Below are 16,899 nucleotides of genomic sequence, written 5' to 3' on the forward strand. Positions count from 1 at the left end.
AGAGAGAGAGAGAGAGAGAGAGAGAGAGAGAGAGAGAGAGAGAGAGAATAAAACAAACAAAAAATGAGAATAAAACCAGGTTCAATTTAAAACAGTTGACATTGTTATTTATTAAGCGATTTTGTTCATTTTTGCAAAAAAAAAAGTTTGTTTCCCATTAATATTAGCTTAATTAATGTCTGCTGTTGGTTAAGATTTGACGACAAAAAAGAAATGCGAAAAAATAAAATGAGAAAACTTGTGCTCAAGGATTTTTTTTTGGGAATTAAATGTATATGATTTACGCATTGCATGCTGCCAATTCTGTCTTTTTTTGATTTTCTTTTCGTTTTAGGCAATAAAAAAATTGGTATAATCTTGTCTTTTTTTTATATAAATTGCTTGATTTTGCTATTGTTTAAGTTGTTACATTGCTGTAGTTCTACGAACTAAGACGATGCCGGGGGCATATTGAGAATATTAAACAAATGTTGTTGTTTTTGTGTACGGTATCGTTTGTTTTTATTGTTTAATTTTGATCAGCAATAGATGATGTTGTTTGGTTGAGTAGCAAAAAGGAATTTTTTTGTTTTATTAAATTAATATAAATGTTTTTTTTTTCTTGTTTAAATGTGATTTTGTTTTGCGATTTTTTCATACGATGATGAAAAAACTAAAACGAAAACCTTTATAATACCGGGCATGACGACAACTGTTAATATATTCACACAAAATACATAGAGATTTTTATTTATGCTGTTTTGTTTTTGTTGTTCATTTGTTGTTTTTTTGTTTATATGCTGATTTTGAGTTGAGTGATGCGCTGGTGCGGACCATTTAGTTTTCATCAACTTCGGCTTCTTGTTCTTCGTCGAACTCAGCGTCTTCATCAGCGGTGGCTTCTTGATATTGTTGGTATTCCGATACGAGATCGTTCACTATTTTCGAGAAGGTGAGAAAGAGAAGAGAAGAGATGATGGTGAGTAATGTGCAAAATTTATGTGCATTTTAACAATACAACGAATGATTGAAATGTCCAAAAAGAAGAGAAAGTCTTCAGGAGATTGAATGAATTTAATTAAAAGATGAAAAAGATATGAAATAAACTTACTGTTGCTCTCGGCTTCGGTGAATTCCATTTCATCCATACCCTCGCCAGTGTACCAATGCAAGAAAGCCTTACGACGGAACATAGCAGTAAATTGTTCAGAGATACGTTTGAACAATTCTTGAATGGCGGTTGAGTTGCCAATGAATGTAGCTGACATTTTCAAACCACGTGGTGGAATATCACAAACGGCTGTTTTCACGTTGTTTGGAATCCATTCGACGAAGTAGCTGCTGTTCTTGTTTTGAATATTCAACATTTGTTCGTCGACTTCTTTCATTGACATGCGACCACGGAAGATGGCAGCAACAGTGAGATAACGACCGTGTCGTGGATCGCAGGCAGCCATCATGTTCTTGGCATCGAACATTTGTTGTGTCAATTCTGGAACGGTGAGGGCACGGTATTGTTGTGAGCCACGTGATGTGAGTGGTGCAAAACCAGGCATGAAGAAATGAAGACGTGGGAATGGTACCATATTGACAGCCAATTTACGTAAATCGGCATTCAATTGACCAGGGAATCGAAGACATGTGGTAACACCGGACATTGTCAATGATACCAAATGATTCAAGTCTCCGTAGGTTGGTGTGGTGAGCTTAAGTGTTCTAAAGCAAATGTCGTACAAGGCTTCATTATCAATACAGTATGTTTCATCGGTGTTCTCAACCAATTGATGGACCGACAATGTGGCATTGTATGGTTCAACAACAGTGTCTGACACTTTTGGTGATGGTACAACTGAATATGTGTTCATTATTCTGTCTGGATATTCTTCGCGGATTTTCGAAATGAGCAATGTACCCATACCAGATCCAGTACCACCACCCAAGCTGTGAGTAAGTTGGAAACCTTGCAGGCAATCGCATGATTCGGCTTCTTTTCGTACAACATCTAATACGGAATCGACCAATTCAGCACCTTCGGTATAATGTCCTTTGGCCCAATTGTTACCGGCACCAGATTGTCCGAACACAAAATTATCCGGACGGAAAATTTGTCCGAATGGTCCTGAACGAACTGAATCCATGGTACCTGGCTCCAAATCTACAAGAACGGCACGTGGCACATATTTGCCACCGGATGCTTCATTGTAATAAACATTGATGCGCTCCAATTGCAAATCACTGTCACCATGGTAGGCTCCGGTAGCATCGATACCATGTTCATCGGAGATGATTTCCCAGAACTATAATTCAAACGATTAAAAAGAATGAAAAAAACAAGAGAAAATTTAACGATTTTGTTCATTTGCTTATTTATTTGGTAATTTAAAACAATTTGAAATGTGATGAAAAATTCATCGTTTCGATGTAACTATTTGTTCCCATACTATGAAATTGACTATACATTAAATAGTAAATAGCCAAAGATTAACTGACGGGTAGTTTGCTATAGCCGCAAATGGTTGAACGGAAAGTGTCATTTGGACTCTTCCAAAACAGTATCTGCGGCAAACATTGAACAAGTTATACAATGATGTTAATGATGAATGTTGGGCGTATGCCATAATTAAATTTTCAACATTTTAATTGAGCGCTTGTTGTTAGCACATGCTAGTAATGGATTGTAATGAACCGAAGCACACATATGTCATTTGAATGAACGAAATGAATGGGCGTTCTTTTATTGACGGTTTTTTTTAGATATTGTTGTTGCTGCTGCTGTTATTTGAAAAACAACATACAAAACACACCTATGCAATTGAGATATTTGATGTATCATCGTGCTATGAATTTTGAGCATGGTTACTTTTTAACAAAAAATCAAGTCAATTTCAACAGTTCATTAACCAAATGAAATTTGAATGTGAATCTCATTAACTTAGTAATTCATCTGATCTGAAATATTCATTTTGATTTTTGTTTTCTTCGTTCGTATACGATTTTGATTTGAAAAGAATCTTCTGTATCTTGATGGATCACAATATGCGAAGCAAATCATTTAGGTGAAACAGATTTGATGCGGTTCTTTTTTCTTCTTTCGTTTATTGTGTGTCATTGGTTAGAAGCATTGGAAAGAGTTATGTGTGTGTTCGAAATTGCAGTTATTATATTAAATAATAACAATTATTATAATTCGTACCCGCCAAATGGCTGGCACAAGGATAGCGTAGCACAGTAGGGGAGTGCCAAGCAGTATTGCGACTATACTCCATAACTTTTTGCCCACCAAAAATAACAAAAAATACACATTTTCCAAATACAATTTCCTTCACCCAAAATACACAATCACAACTCTCTCTCTCTATCTCTCTCTTTGTCTCACTCCCTATTAAACTCTATTTGGCATTTATTTAAGTTTTGTTTTAATTCAAAATGACAATGAATGAATCGATTTATTTATGTGCATGAAATGAAATAAAGGTAAATCAACAACTCTCTTCAGACATGAATAGGAAATTCGGTTGTAAACAACAAAAAACTGCGACAGTTACGTGAAAACTCTGTTATAATCACACAAATGAATTAGAATTTGTATGGCTTTTGTCATAGTAACTGGTGAGTTGTTGTATTCGTTCTCTCTTTCAGTCTTAAACTCAATGAAATCGCCCCCTTTCGATGGCAAAAATAAATTTATAAATGAAATGTAGGGAAAAAAAATGGAAAACAAATTAAATCGATTTTGGTCGTCATACTTATTTGAGTTCTTGGCCTTTTTCAAAATCTCTTTGGTTTTTTTTTATTCAATTCAAATTATGAATTGATTGTGGGGGTTAGAGGACAGTTTCCGCAGTACAGTAGAATATTTGATTGGACATTTAATTGGTTGTGAGAGCCATTTCAATTAATGGTTGATTAAATGATTTATCGATGTCAAATTAAAATCAATAAATTTGTTAAATTATGGAGTCAAAGAGAAATAACCAAAACAACAACAATTCAGAAGCGTTTTGTGAAAGTAGATGACGTGAATGGCAAAGAGAAAGAGAGAGAGAGAGGCCCATAAACGAAGTGAAACGAAAAAATGTATTCCCTAATAAGGACATGGCATACGCGCATTTATCCATAATTTCTTGTTATTTTTATATATTTCCTTGAAAACAAATGGCCTATGTGTGTTTGTGTGTGTATGAGTCGGATGGCCTTTACTATGTCATTCTTATAAATGCCATAAACAATTGAATTTCACATTGTGATCACAAACGCCATGGACAGATGTTCCAGCGCTATGTTCTGATTTTCTTGACGTGGTTGTCACTACTTCAGTTGTTGTTTCGATTTGTTTCATCGTTCATTCATTATTAAAAATTTCGTGTATCACAGACCCAATTGTGGGTATCCTTCATTGAACATAATTGTGGCATGGGCGTGGAGCGGAAATTTGAACATCACATCACCCATTTCTAATTGAAAATCATTTTTTTGCGTGCTCAAAATGCATGGATTTTTTTATGATGAAAAAAAAACAACAATGTAATAATATTATCGTCTTGAGCTGATTTTCATCATTGTCGTCGGCGATTTCGTAAACGACAATACATTGATCCAAATTCAATTATAATCCGCTTGTGTGTGTGTCGGCTCTTTAAGACAAAATTCGATCGGCTTAGGTGCGGTTCGAAAGTTTCATTTATTTATTTTTTTTATTTAAACTCTTTTAAACTCTCGCAACGATGACGAAAAAAAAAACAATAAAGAAAAAAGTACTAATTTTGACTGAAGTGCTTTCATTGTATTTGATCTTTATTTGTTCTTCTTTATAATTGGCAAACAAATTGGCAAGAGTTTCGGCGGTTTGTTGCGTCATATGCTCATCGCTTAATTAGTAAGGATCGTTTTTTTATTCTCAAAGAAGAGGCGACAACAACAGTTACTTGTTAACATAACCAAAGAAACACCGTGTTAGTTTTGGCTTTATTGATTCAAAACGCAATCGAATGAGAAGCAACACAAAAGCATAGAGCGAACGAGCCAGCCGACAATGAGAATGGCCATAAAGATAATGATGCACATGTATTATAAAAAATGGTTGTTTGATGAGATGAAACACACAGGAAGGCGATAATTGTTGAGCAAGAATAACGCCGCTGTTGTCGCCATCAACAGCAACGCATTACAATAGCGCACAAACAAATGTAGATATAAAATGAAAAGGCAAATCTTACACATTTTCTTTTATTTTGAGAAAGAGATAATTGCAGTGCGGTGTGAGAGATCAAGAGAACGAAAATGCATTGAAAATCGGTACACACAAATACACCGAGATAAATAATCTAGCCGGTTGAAATAGGCAAAAGAAAACGCCGCAACAATAAATTTAAAATAAAACAACAACAAAAAGAGAAAGAAAAAACAACGAAAAGAAATCATAGACCAAAAATGTCGACACTAACAAAAATAAAACAAATTCGAACAAACCGAATCAAAATGTATGCTGGCTGCTAGTTGCTGACGTGTCGTGTGCGCCCGTGTTTTGTTGCTATTTTTCATTTAAAAAAAAATTCGTTCATTCGCTGTCTTCATTTACTTTCACATTGTATTTTTGTCGATTCTGCCATATCGTTGTTTCTCTTTCCCCCCTCTCTCTCTCCCTCATTTCTGTTTAGTGATTTTTCTTTATTTTAAATAAATATCCGGTTCTTGTAATTTGATTTTCCGTATGTGGGCAAGTGCCTAAAAATGGCACAAAATCACCACGCCAATCTTGCGCGCACACACATACTGGAACCGCATTCGAAATGAAAGCGGTAGAGCGCGTTCGCTTGATAGCCTCATTCTCAGACACACTCACTTGAAGTTTTACAATGTCTTGTACAACAACCACGAAAAATTAATTCGTTTTTATTCATGTATATATTTCGTGCCTTTTTGTGGTTTTCCATGTTGGTTTTTTTAAGTATTCTTCTGGCTGATGTGTTTTTTTTTGTTGTATGTGGATAAACATTTAATTCTTCGGGGGTCTGGTTTACCCACGTTTAACAAATGTTCAAACGCCAATACATACCAAATTGAAATCACCAGAGACTATTCGTTACATCACAATAAAAAGCAATAGCAACAACATCACACGAGAAAAATGAACAAAACCGAACCAAATAGAATTTGGAATATAAAAGAAACAGAATATTAACGATTTAATTTCAAGCTTGCGATATTATTTTCCATGATCATAGACATACACTTAATCTCTGAGCGGTGTGGAAATCAAACACTCTTGAAATGGCTTTTAAATTGTAGAATCGAGAATTAATGTCGGCAAGTACATCTTTTCAACAGCGAATGAAAAATGTTTTGAAATACATTCAAAAAGGCGAGCATTTTCAAATATTCAATTCAACCGGGTCGATCTCTTGTCGACGCGATGCGTATCGCATCATACGCTATTAATAAGTAAAATGGAACGATAGCATTGTATTGGTCGGTAAATGAGTGTGTTTGTGTGTATGGCATACCGGTAAAATTGTGTATTTTGTTGTTGTTGTTACATTGTAAGACTGAAAATCATTTTGTCTCTCTATTACTGTGTCCACGAATCACATTCAAATATCATTCGTTCATAATTTGTTGTTTTACTGTCGACCCCAAAAATGGAAAACACACAGCGATGAAGTCAACATTTCACGTTGTCGACGATTGAAAAATATTTATTTGCCTAAATGTGTCCGTTGTGTATATGTGCATGTTTCACATTCAAAAAGGAAATATTTTCAATTTTATTTCCATATTTGGCCATACACAAATAGAACTCAGAGAATTAACAGCCACACACACACGGCAAGCGGCCCCAACTGGTATTTCATGTTGGTTCATTCATTTGTATGCGAAAATGTGAAACGAAAAAGAGAAAGAGAGTGAACCGAAGCCGAAGAATACATGAATCACGGACGTTAATAATTCGCGTGTTAGATTCTATTTTATTCCTTCGAGAAGTAATCGAAACAACAACAATAACAGCCGAATGCCAAGCACGGCAGAGGGAACAAAAAAAAGCAAGTAAAAGAAGAAATAGATGTATTGAAGCAGCACATACATTTTTACGATCGACAAATGTTGGCGACAGTTCACTATTTGGGCAGACAACTACACATGCAAACTAAATCATTGTACGAAACAAAATGATGAAGTAGAATAAGAAAAATGTCTCACACATAAACACATACAAATTTTATGGACGGGCATGAAATAAATGTGTGAGCGTGCACGCGCGCGCGCTCATTCGGCCAACCGAACCAAATGTCGCGCAAAAACATTGCTTACTTACACCGAATATTGCATGAATTTATTTCTTCTATTTTATTGTTTCCCTTTTTCGATGTCTCTCTGTCGTTTATGATGTACTGTCGTTTGAGTATGTGTGTGTGTGTTCGCTTTGAGCCGAAAAGGCGAATGAGTGAACGATGAGTGACAAACACACCATATCGTGTGCTTGCTGGCAACACTTTTCGTTCAATATAAACGGATTCTTTGAATGCATCGATTTTTTTTACAAATTTATTTGGTGAGTGTGTGTTGCTATCTATATAGTTTTCCCTTTTCGGTTACGAGCACATTTTTTTTTTCTTCATTCGCCATCAAATCAAGTTGTTATTTCTCCATAATGCGGCCATTCGTTGAAAAATATATGCTCGAATTGAAGTGCATATGCAATCACTTCTGGCCACTTATGCTAAAACCCATTAATTTTGGAAATGATATGGTAAACATTTCTTTTTCTCTCTTGTTTTCTTTTATTATTTTATTTTTGTTCTAGCGGTTTCTTCTGAAACAGTGTGTGTGTGTGTTCGTCATACCAATTGGAAATGATGGCAACGAAGTGAATGCAGCAATGCGATAGACGAAAAGAGAATGTTTGATAAAAAATGTTTGATTGACTTTCGTTTCGAAACGACTACAATTTTCTTCAATTTAGACATAAGAGACGGCCGTGCCGGAGAGAGCCAAATTCAGCGATAGGGAGAAAGAGAGCTGAACATTAAGCGTTTCCAATGCATGCATTTTAATGCAGACATCGTTTTTCATTCGTTGCGCTACGTCGGTGTATATGTCACTTTTGAGCCAATTCCAAATCCACAACTGTTTTTTTTTTCTTCGCCTCTTTTCATTCTCTCTCTCTCATTATACGATTTTAACACAAATGAATGCAGTAACAGCAGCAGCTACTAAATATTACAGAAAGTCAATGACCGAGAAATATAAAATCAAATTGCAAGCCGCATTTCACTTCACACAAGCCCCACAAGAGTGAATGTGAAGAAAATGATTTAAAAAAAAAAACCAAAAGAAGAAAAACTTGCCGACAAGGCACCAAACATCTTGGTATTCGCCATTACCAATGAGACTTTGTAGCGGCATCCGCTTAAAACGTGTTAAAACAAATGCTCGTTTTTCATCACAAATGAATACAAGATAAATGAAAATAAGAGAGAAAAGATATTATTGTTGTTGTTGTTATTGTTACTGCTGTTGCTGCTGATTCGACCGTTGCGGTAATTTGAAATTCGCGTTTGCATGCGAAACACATACGAGATCATTATTTTTTTTTGTGATGTATATACAGTGACGTGTTCAAGGGAGCGAGCGAGATCTATGTCTATGTGTATGTTACATGTGAATGTTGGATTAAGCCATGGAAGCTAATTTATTCGTTAAAAATGTTGGCGGTTTGAATAGCGTCACTTTATTCTTTTAGTTGTTTTTTTTTTCTTCTCGAATATGCTCCGTCTCTCTATGTACGAGAATAGTGCTCGTGCGATGAGAATGTATGTGTGTATGATCACAACGTTTTATGCATGTATGCGTAATATGTGTTTGAAGCCTAACGAAATAACGAACATCTGCCATTTTAACAATAAATAGAAAATAAGCCGCCATTGTATCAAAATGTAAGTTTTCTCATGTCAAATGTGAAATTAAAAAAAAAAAACATTGAACTGTTTTGGAAAAATATACAAAATGACGACCTATTTTGCATGTATATTATTGATTTGTGCATAAGATTTGACAACATACCGGAAGAATTAATTTGTCATCGAAATGAAATAATAAACGTTAAAATATGTACCACACGCCGATTCACCGAAATTTCTATAGGCACATTCTTTTTGTTGTTCACATATACACGCACACATACACACCATAGAGACCCACACATACGTAACTTTGATCTCTCTTTCGTTGAACATGGACAAAATTTTAACGGTCATGTTTTCACGAGAAAAAAACGACATTTTTTTTTTCGAATTCAAACGAAAATGAAAATTTCTACTTTGCAAATTTAAAAAAAAAAATGTGAACGTAAAATTGTAAACTTGTGTCAATTTGTGCAAAGCGATGGACTTTTTTTTCAATGTATAACATGAATTTACATGTTGCTTGTTCAATGTTCAGATTTTGATGGAAAAAAAGCCGTACAACGAAAGAGTTGAAAAAAAAATGGATTTTATTTAACAAAACTCACCTTAGCACCAATTTGGTTACCGCATTGACCAGCTTGAATATGAACGATTTCTCTCATTTTGAATTGGGTTGTTTTCTTTTAAATAGAACACTTAAAAAAATTTACTTTCTTGTTTTAAAATGCAAAAAAACTGCAAAAACTGTTTTTCTTTTATTCGTTAGAACGACTTGAATAAAACTCGACTTATCTCTTCAAGTGCCGCACACAAATTGAAGACTGCGATGAATTTTCAACGTTCAACTGCTTTTGAGGTAGCGACAACGCCCAATGCGCAATGCTGATTGGTTGAAAATCTATGCGTGTATTGTGCAGCTGACGTCACTTTCGTCAGTTCGATGGGAATCGATTCGTGTACGAATGACGGAGAGAGCTGAATAATGTGAGCAAGACAGATTGTAAGCGAAGCAAAGAAGCGCGAAATAGCGTGCATACACAGACACAGTGGCAGTTGGTCACAATTCAAATTGAAAGGTTGACTAGAGCGCGCTTGTGCGTGTGTGTGTGTATTTGCTCGTGTACATTCGAAGCAACAAAATCTCGTACGATGATGCAAACGAATGGTGTAGTTGTGGAATCGATAATATCGCACCAGTGTGAACACAGTAACGAAGAATGTTTAAACGAACATCGCCAGAACAAAATTCAATTCTACACACAGTGTAGTTGTGTGTTCTTTTTTTTGTTGGGTTCGTTAGCGCTTGTTCGTTCACTCCAAATGTATGTGCATGTTTTTCCCTAACAAAATTCAATTGCATTATTACAAAAATCGACAATAGCACACACGAAAATGTATGACTCAGGTTTTTATATGTATCTTGTTGGTTTTGTTTTTTGGAGCACCTTTGAAAATATGTATATATTTGGTACAATGGGTTCATTGTTGGTACAGTTTTTTATTTTGTCGGTGCGTCGATAAATCCAACGACAAATTTGACTATTAACTTGGGTCATTTCTCTCAATCACTCGTTTCCATGTATCTCTTGTATGTGTAATATACACCGTGCCGGTATGTCATATTGTTGTCGATTTATCTGTTTTTGTTGGTTGTTTTTTTTTTTTTTCATTGCTCGATTGTAAAATATATACATACGCACTTTATGTATTTTCTGTCCATCGAACAAGAAATTCAATCGAGCGTGAATAATTGATTGGCAAAAGTTTGATCAAGCTTGTGAAAATAGAGAATCAGCAGCAGAAAACAACAATTGCTTCCTATCTCTATAACGATCACATCATTTTCAGATATTTTTATCGATTTTGAATCATATTCAGCTACTCATTTCCATCGAATGTCAAATGAATGATGCTAAAATGCACATTGAAATTGCATGTGCACTGCACGATAATTGAATTACTCAGCCCAACTGGGATATGAATTTGAACGACGAGACATACATACATTCACACAAACATCAGATTCGTTTGCGAATGTCCCGTAATGGTGCACGCCTGTGGTTACTTTGATTGCTGTTTTGTCTTCTTTCGTTGTTGTTGTTTTATTTCTGCTTTTTTCGCGTCTTATGTAATTCATGCACCGCAAATCGTGTCCCAGCAAACAAAACCCCATTTCATCACATCGTTTTAGTCAGAAATACAATCTGTTTTCCATTTGTTTTTTTTTTTTGTTTTGTTTGCTTTTCTTCAAGACGGTTCAGTAATGTCTAAAAATGAGACTCAATCGAGTCGGCTGCATTTATTCGTAATGACATTATTGAGATGGGCAATTTTATGATGACAAAATAGATGAGAGCATATGTTCAATTAGTGCAGATCTCATAACAACAATCATTTCGATTGTTTCATTTCAATCGAAAGACTAACCTTCGTGTGACTATAATGGATGAATTTAAGTTGTAGTAGTTATGTTGAATTATTAACTCATGCTCTTCCAAAGCTTCTTTTTTTTATCTTTGCAACGTTTTCGATTCAGTTTTTTTAAATCTATATTGGGGACATTGCCAACGAAACCACACACACCGTGTTCATATTCTTTTATTTATTTACAATCGAGAGAGAGAGAGAGAGAAAGAAAATGTTCATAAGCGACAAATGGTGGATAGAGCGAAAGAAATGGAATAAAAAGAATTAGAATACATTTGGACAAGATCGAAGAAAAAAAAATGTATATATTAGCAAACAAAAACAATATGCTGATTCCAGCCCACGGTTATTGTATTCGATAATAATCGTGTGTTGACGTCATAAATTTAAATTTACCAAAAACGGGAATAGAAATGAAGAGAAATATAGTCTTAATTTTGTTGTGTGTGCGATTCCATGTGTAAGCAGTCAATTTTATATAAGAAAAATACGGCGAGGCGAGATGCAATTGTTTGCTTTTTGGCCACAAATAGATCGAAGTAGACGAATGTTGTTGATGATGCATGCGTGCGTGTAAACGATCGGTGCCGCATAGTGATGATGATCACATCGCATCTATTTTTATTAAATTAATATGTTGCACGCATTTCTGGAATGAGAAATTAAATATTGTCAATTGAATTTGGATTCGATTTCATGTGTGTGTGTCGTGCCTGAGTCATTTAACTAAATTTTGTCATTTCAACTTTTCCTTCATATAGAATTAGTTTCGATTTGAAGTTATGCGACCGATACGGCAATTGGTTGGCATATTTATGACATCGTTTATAATTGTGAACTCTTTTTTTGCCTCTTTATTGAATTTTTATGAATGTTTTTTTTTTCATTTGGTTCATCTTTGATTTTCATTGGGAATCATTTGTTGTTGACTTTTTCTCGTTGTGGCCGGTTATTATTTTGGTTTTGTTTGTTATGGTCGTGAAGCCGTGTTGTGCGTTTATTGCGTGCATATTGTTGTCGTTTCTGCCACACCGTGCTGTCGACTTTTATTGCTGTCGTTTTTTTCCTCCATTTCTCACTTACCTCTGTCTCATGCTGTTGTTGTTTTTTTTTGTTCCATTAGTCATCGAATGCGCGAATAAGCTTGCTGGCATTATATATTTTTTTTTAAATACTAAACTTGAACTACACGCATCTGTAATTATTTTCTATAATTGTGGCCAACACAGCCACAAATCCCATGTTTCAAATAGAGCAGAAACATTTTTACCATAGAATTTGTGGATTGGCCTCATGGCAACGCCAACAATCAACGCAATGACAGCTAAAATAGAAAATACACGAACCAAATGCACATAATTTCAATCCCACAACCGTCTGACTTGTTTCTCATCACTGTGTGTACACTTTTTTTACGTGTCTTGTCTTCGCTCGCGCTTTCTGTTTGCTTATTGCTTTTGTTGTGGTTTCGCCAAGTAAGTTGCAATTGAAATTGGCTGAGAGACTTTTCCTCGCAAAACAGATAGAGAATCGATATGCATGAAATGTACACATGAAACATACATAATTTATACACCATGAATCGACGCCGTGAAACGTTTAAACACACATACACACATTATGGGTGTTTCGGCATATGTCTGCACCATAAACCCACTAAACTAGTGCACCTGAGAGTTGTGCATGAAGAAGAGATGGCAGATTTGCCACCGTTTACGGGGCATGACCTCCAAATTTTCTGTTGAATCAATGCAGTTTTTTTCATTGAATCGAACCGACTTCGATTAATTTAACATGCACTCATTTGCATTCACAATGCCATCAAAGAACGAAAAAAATATACATGCACTTTTCATCGATTCCATATAAAATTAATTCTCGGTTAGACTCATTATAGAGGCATTGGGTGTTTAAGTCGTGTTTGATTTTTTTTATGTAATTTCTTTTCGTTATCTTGTGTTTATTTTTCCAATAAACTAGATAATTGATTTTGAATTCCTGATAAGAGCGAACAAAAAATGTATCACTGTATTTTTCTCTCCCCCGAAATGAATCATATATTCGATAGCAGTATTATGATTTAAGTGTATAATAAAGAATCAATAGAGACATTCGATCAGCTTTCGGTGAATAACATATGTTATAGTATTGTGAATGTTTTTCGATTGCTTTAGAAAGGTGAATTTCTCATATTGTACTCAAAATAATCGTATCTTTTTTTTTCTTCTTTCTTTAAAAATAGTATATCTACATCTATATGTTTTTGCAGCCAAATGTTTGGCCGTGGGTTCGCGATTGTCCATTTCATTGATATGAGACTGTTTTTCGGTCTTTTATCTCGATACTCTTTTTTTCGCTCATATAAAAATTTCTTGTTTTACCACTCGAAAGAAATTCTCACCATTTATGGTGTTAGCGGTTTTGATGTATATTTTTATATCGGACTTGCGAATTAATTTCCATTTTTTGCGCTGTCTTACGCTTATTCGCTTCTCTTGATATCTTTAAAATTTAGCGTAGTTCTTTTTTTTCTCTCTGTAAGCTTATGAATTCATATATTAATATAAATGAATGAGAAACAGAATGAATAAGAAGCAACATCGATTGTCTTTCGCATGCCCACACCAGATCGGTTTCGTTGAAATCAGAAAATTCAAAGGACAGCTTATGTGTTCGCATTTTGAAAGTTTTCATTGAAGAAACTAAAAACCAAAGCAAAGAGAAATTCAACATTTGTATTGAATCGACAAGTTATCATGGATACACAGCTGAATATGATAAAACGTCACAACGTCTTCGTTAAGTTCGGAAACCTTACAACTGCACTTTTTTTTGGAACGATTTGAATGTTTTATAAAGCTTTGCATTGAATACATTGGCAAAACGGTATGAGTGAAGAGAATGAAAGGATCATTTCTTTCTTTTATGCCTATTTCCATCAGTTTAAACCTTTTTTATTTTTGCATGTCACTTGCGGCTATTTTCAAAATTTCAATTTTCAGGAAAGGTAAATCCATTCTTCAATATCACTGAATTAACATTTTTCGATTTATTTATTAATTTGTTTTGCAGCGGCTTCGAAGTCGAAGATGAAAATTTAATGGGGTTGACTACTTTTGCTTACATTAATACTGTATTAAATGGGAGTTTTTTTATTTATCTATTTGTCGTCTATCATTCAACTACATAAAAACTTTGAAAGTGATGAAATCTGGTTAAAGTAAACAAGAATTGGTGTGGAGAACTTTGCGATTTAATTTATTATTATTTTTTTATTGAAATATACAATCGTTTATTTATTTTGTTTTACGGCAGTTTTATTGTATATTTTCTTCTAATTAGTCCATAAAGGCGGAAGGTTCGTTATAAGAAGAATCGCTATGAAGTTTCATATACATCGATAATACCTAAAAAATTGTTATATAAATGATAAATTTAATATATAATCATTTTTTTTTAATTGAATACATACATAGAGGTACATTCTGTGGAGCTGCTCAGCGGCGAGTTTGCTGTTGTTGTTGTTTGATTTAACGTATCTTTTGATTTCCCTCAGATCAGTTTTGATGCTGTCCAATTTTTTCTGCATTTGCGAATCCTCAAGAGATGGGTTTGGTTGGGAGAAGTATGGCGATGATGGTGGTAACAGATACGAGTTTGGTGGAGTAAGGTCCGTAGGTGGCAATGTATTCTCCATAGAATCTATATGTGCATCCCGACTTGGCTGGTACATGTGTGGCGGTGGAGGTGGTAAAAGGTGAGAGTGTGATGGAGTAAGGTGCACAGATGGTAATGGATGATTCATATTTGAAGAATACTCTGTAGGATCTGTTGATGCATCCTGATTTGAGTGTAAGTGTGGCGGTGGAGGTGGTAAAAGGTGCGAGTGTGGTGGAGTACGGTGCGCAGATGGTAATGTATGATCCGTAGTTGGCAATGTATTCTCCGTAGGAGTTATATGTGCATCCTGATTAGGCTGGTGCAAGTGTGACGGTGGGGATGGTGGTGGCGGTGGAGGTGGTAAAAGATGCGAATGTGGCGGAGTAAGGTGCGTAGGTGGCAATGTATGATCCGTTGTTGGCGGTTTATGATCTGCAGGTGCACCTTTTGTTGCTGTCAGGACAGCACTTGCTGTTGCAATTAAGATGAATACCTTCATTATCTGTGAAAATAGGAAATTAAAATAAAATACATTGTGCAGGATTGTATTATACTATTCTACATCTCAAGTGTTTCTTTCGATTTTCACAAACTTCAATATTTACTTTGATATATTCAGTTATTACTTAAGTCCAAGTCACAATAAATCATTCAAATAACAAAAAAATAAAAAATGGATATAACTTGAACATTTTTTTCGGTAGTTTTCACATTTTTGGATAAAAAAGTCCACAATACTGTAATTTCAAATTAAATACACGAAAAAAACGAGAAAAATGAAAAAACATCATTTTTGATTATTAGATTAGCTAAAATTCAAAATAGCCCGACCTTTCACTAGTCAGTAGAATCGTCGCCAATATTATATTGTAAATCGTTTGATGGTAAAAACTTATACATCTCATAATTGAGTATATTGCTAACGTTGTACAATTGTAGAATCATACTATTCAAGTATAATATTGGCGGCAGTTCTGTCAGTGAAAAGTTTAGTTATTTTGACTTAAAAAATTTAAATCGAAGAAAACACTTGAGGAATGTTTGAACAATATAAGTAATTATTGTATCACATTCATACGTCACTTTTGTCAATTTTCACTGTTTTCTTGGCTAATTTGGAGCACGTCTTCGAACGAAATAACCGAACTTACAAAATCATAAAAATGTAAGCTCAATTTCGCTTCAATTATGGAATGTGCGTTTTGCGTGCGAAACGGTTTTTTTCTTATTTATTTGTTTATTTTGACTAAGAAAAAAATTCAAACACTGCAAAATATGTTCCACTTTGCTTGTGTTGAAAAAAAAAAACAGCTGAATTCAACGTTTATCAAGGTTTCGCACAATTCATGTCATAAAACAAACCAACAATTATAAATATGCATTTCAATATTCTTTTTGTTTGTGTTATCAAAGGTCATTGGATCATCTGTGCCCCGATATGAATGTTGAGTGTCATCATTTTTTTTTTTTTTGACATAAATAGTAAACAATACAATAAGATCTTAAACAACTATTGTCTTTGTGGAAAATAATTTGTGATCAAAATATTAAATGATTTGGTCAGAGAAAAAAATGTTTTTAAAAACAAATCTTGAATGATAATTGAAAACTTTTCTCATCTTAATAAATCTGACATTTTTTCTGTTACTTTACGCAAATTCACAAGATTCTTTCCATCATTTGCAGAAGTGATGCCAACAGTTTTCTACGTGATAAGCTCCTTAATTTGTACCATCTTGTTTATTACTAGTAAAGTAGTTTTTTCACATTTTTTTGATTATTGATCATCATATAATTTTCGAAACAGTATAACGATTTGGTGACTTTAAAATCGAATCAATTTTTTTAAATATTTTTAATACGAAATTAACACAGTTCAGTGCGTCTTGATTTTAACTCATTTTTCAATCGGATAATGTAAAACGTCGGT

The 16,899-nt window shown here is 34.4% G+C and overlaps 2 protein-coding genes across 5 annotated transcripts; both read right to left on the reverse strand.

Annotated features, from left to right (window-relative positions):
* Positions 1-701: 701 nt before the first annotated feature.
* On the reverse strand, positions 702-9,712 carry LOC116340232 (tubulin beta-1 chain). The gene is made up of 3 exons (XM_031766600.1): positions 9,488-9,712; positions 1,091-2,276; positions 702-917 (listed from the first exon to the last, which is right to left on the reverse strand). Exons 1-3 carry the CDS (start codon positions 9,542-9,544, stop codon positions 817-819), a joined length of 1,344 nt encoding a protein of 447 aa, XP_031622460.1. The 5' UTR covers positions 9,545-9,712; the 3' UTR covers positions 702-816.
* Positions 9,713-14,544: 4,832 nt separating this feature from the next.
* On the reverse strand, positions 14,545-16,153 carry LOC116340184 (extensin-like). Of its 4 annotated transcripts, none has more exons than XM_031766499.1 (3): positions 16,053-16,153; positions 14,782-15,471; positions 14,545-14,716 (listed from the first exon to the last, which is right to left on the reverse strand). In XM_031766499.1, exons 2-3 carry the CDS (start codon positions 15,466-15,468, stop codon positions 14,648-14,650), a joined length of 756 nt encoding a protein of 251 aa, XP_031622359.1. In that variant the 5' UTR covers positions 15,469-15,471; positions 16,053-16,153; the 3' UTR covers positions 14,545-14,647. The 4 variants fall into 4 exon arrangements, with proteins under 4 accessions (XP_031622359.1, XP_031622358.1, XP_031622360.1 ...); XM_031766498.1 differs by having other exon boundaries at positions 16,048-16,146; XM_031766500.1 differs by lacking the exon at positions 16,053-16,153 and adding an exon at positions 15,801-15,915.
* Between the last annotated feature and the right edge of the window lie 746 nt (positions 16,154-16,899).

Source organism: Contarinia nasturtii, unplaced genomic scaffold (genome assembly GCF_009176525.2).
Source record: "Contarinia nasturtii isolate CC-2019 unplaced genomic scaffold, AAFC_CNas_1.1 Cnas_scaffold_630, whole genome shotgun sequence".
Lineage (NCBI taxonomy): Eukaryota > Metazoa > Arthropoda > Insecta > Diptera > Cecidomyiidae > Contarinia > Contarinia nasturtii.

Coding starts and splice junctions, on each gene's coding strand:
- LOC116340232 (XM_031766600.1), bottom strand. CDS start 9,544: ATGAGAGAAATCGTTCATATTCAAGCTGGTCAATGCGGTAACCAAATT. Junction 2,277..9,487: donor GTAACCAAATTGGTGCTAAG/GTGAGTTTTGTT, acceptor TTTGAATTATAG/TTCTGGGAAATCATCTCCGA. Junction 918..1,090: donor CACCGAAGCCGAGAGCAACA/GTAAGTTTATTT, acceptor TCTCGAAAATAG/TGAACGATCTCGTATCGGAA.
- LOC116340184 (XM_031766499.1), bottom strand. CDS start 15,468: ATGAAGGTATTCATCTTAATTGCAACAGCAAGTGCTGTCCTGACAGCA. Junction 14,717..14,781: donor TCCACAGAATGTACCTCTAT/GTATGTATTCAA, acceptor ACAATTTTTTAG/GTATTATCGATGTATATGAA.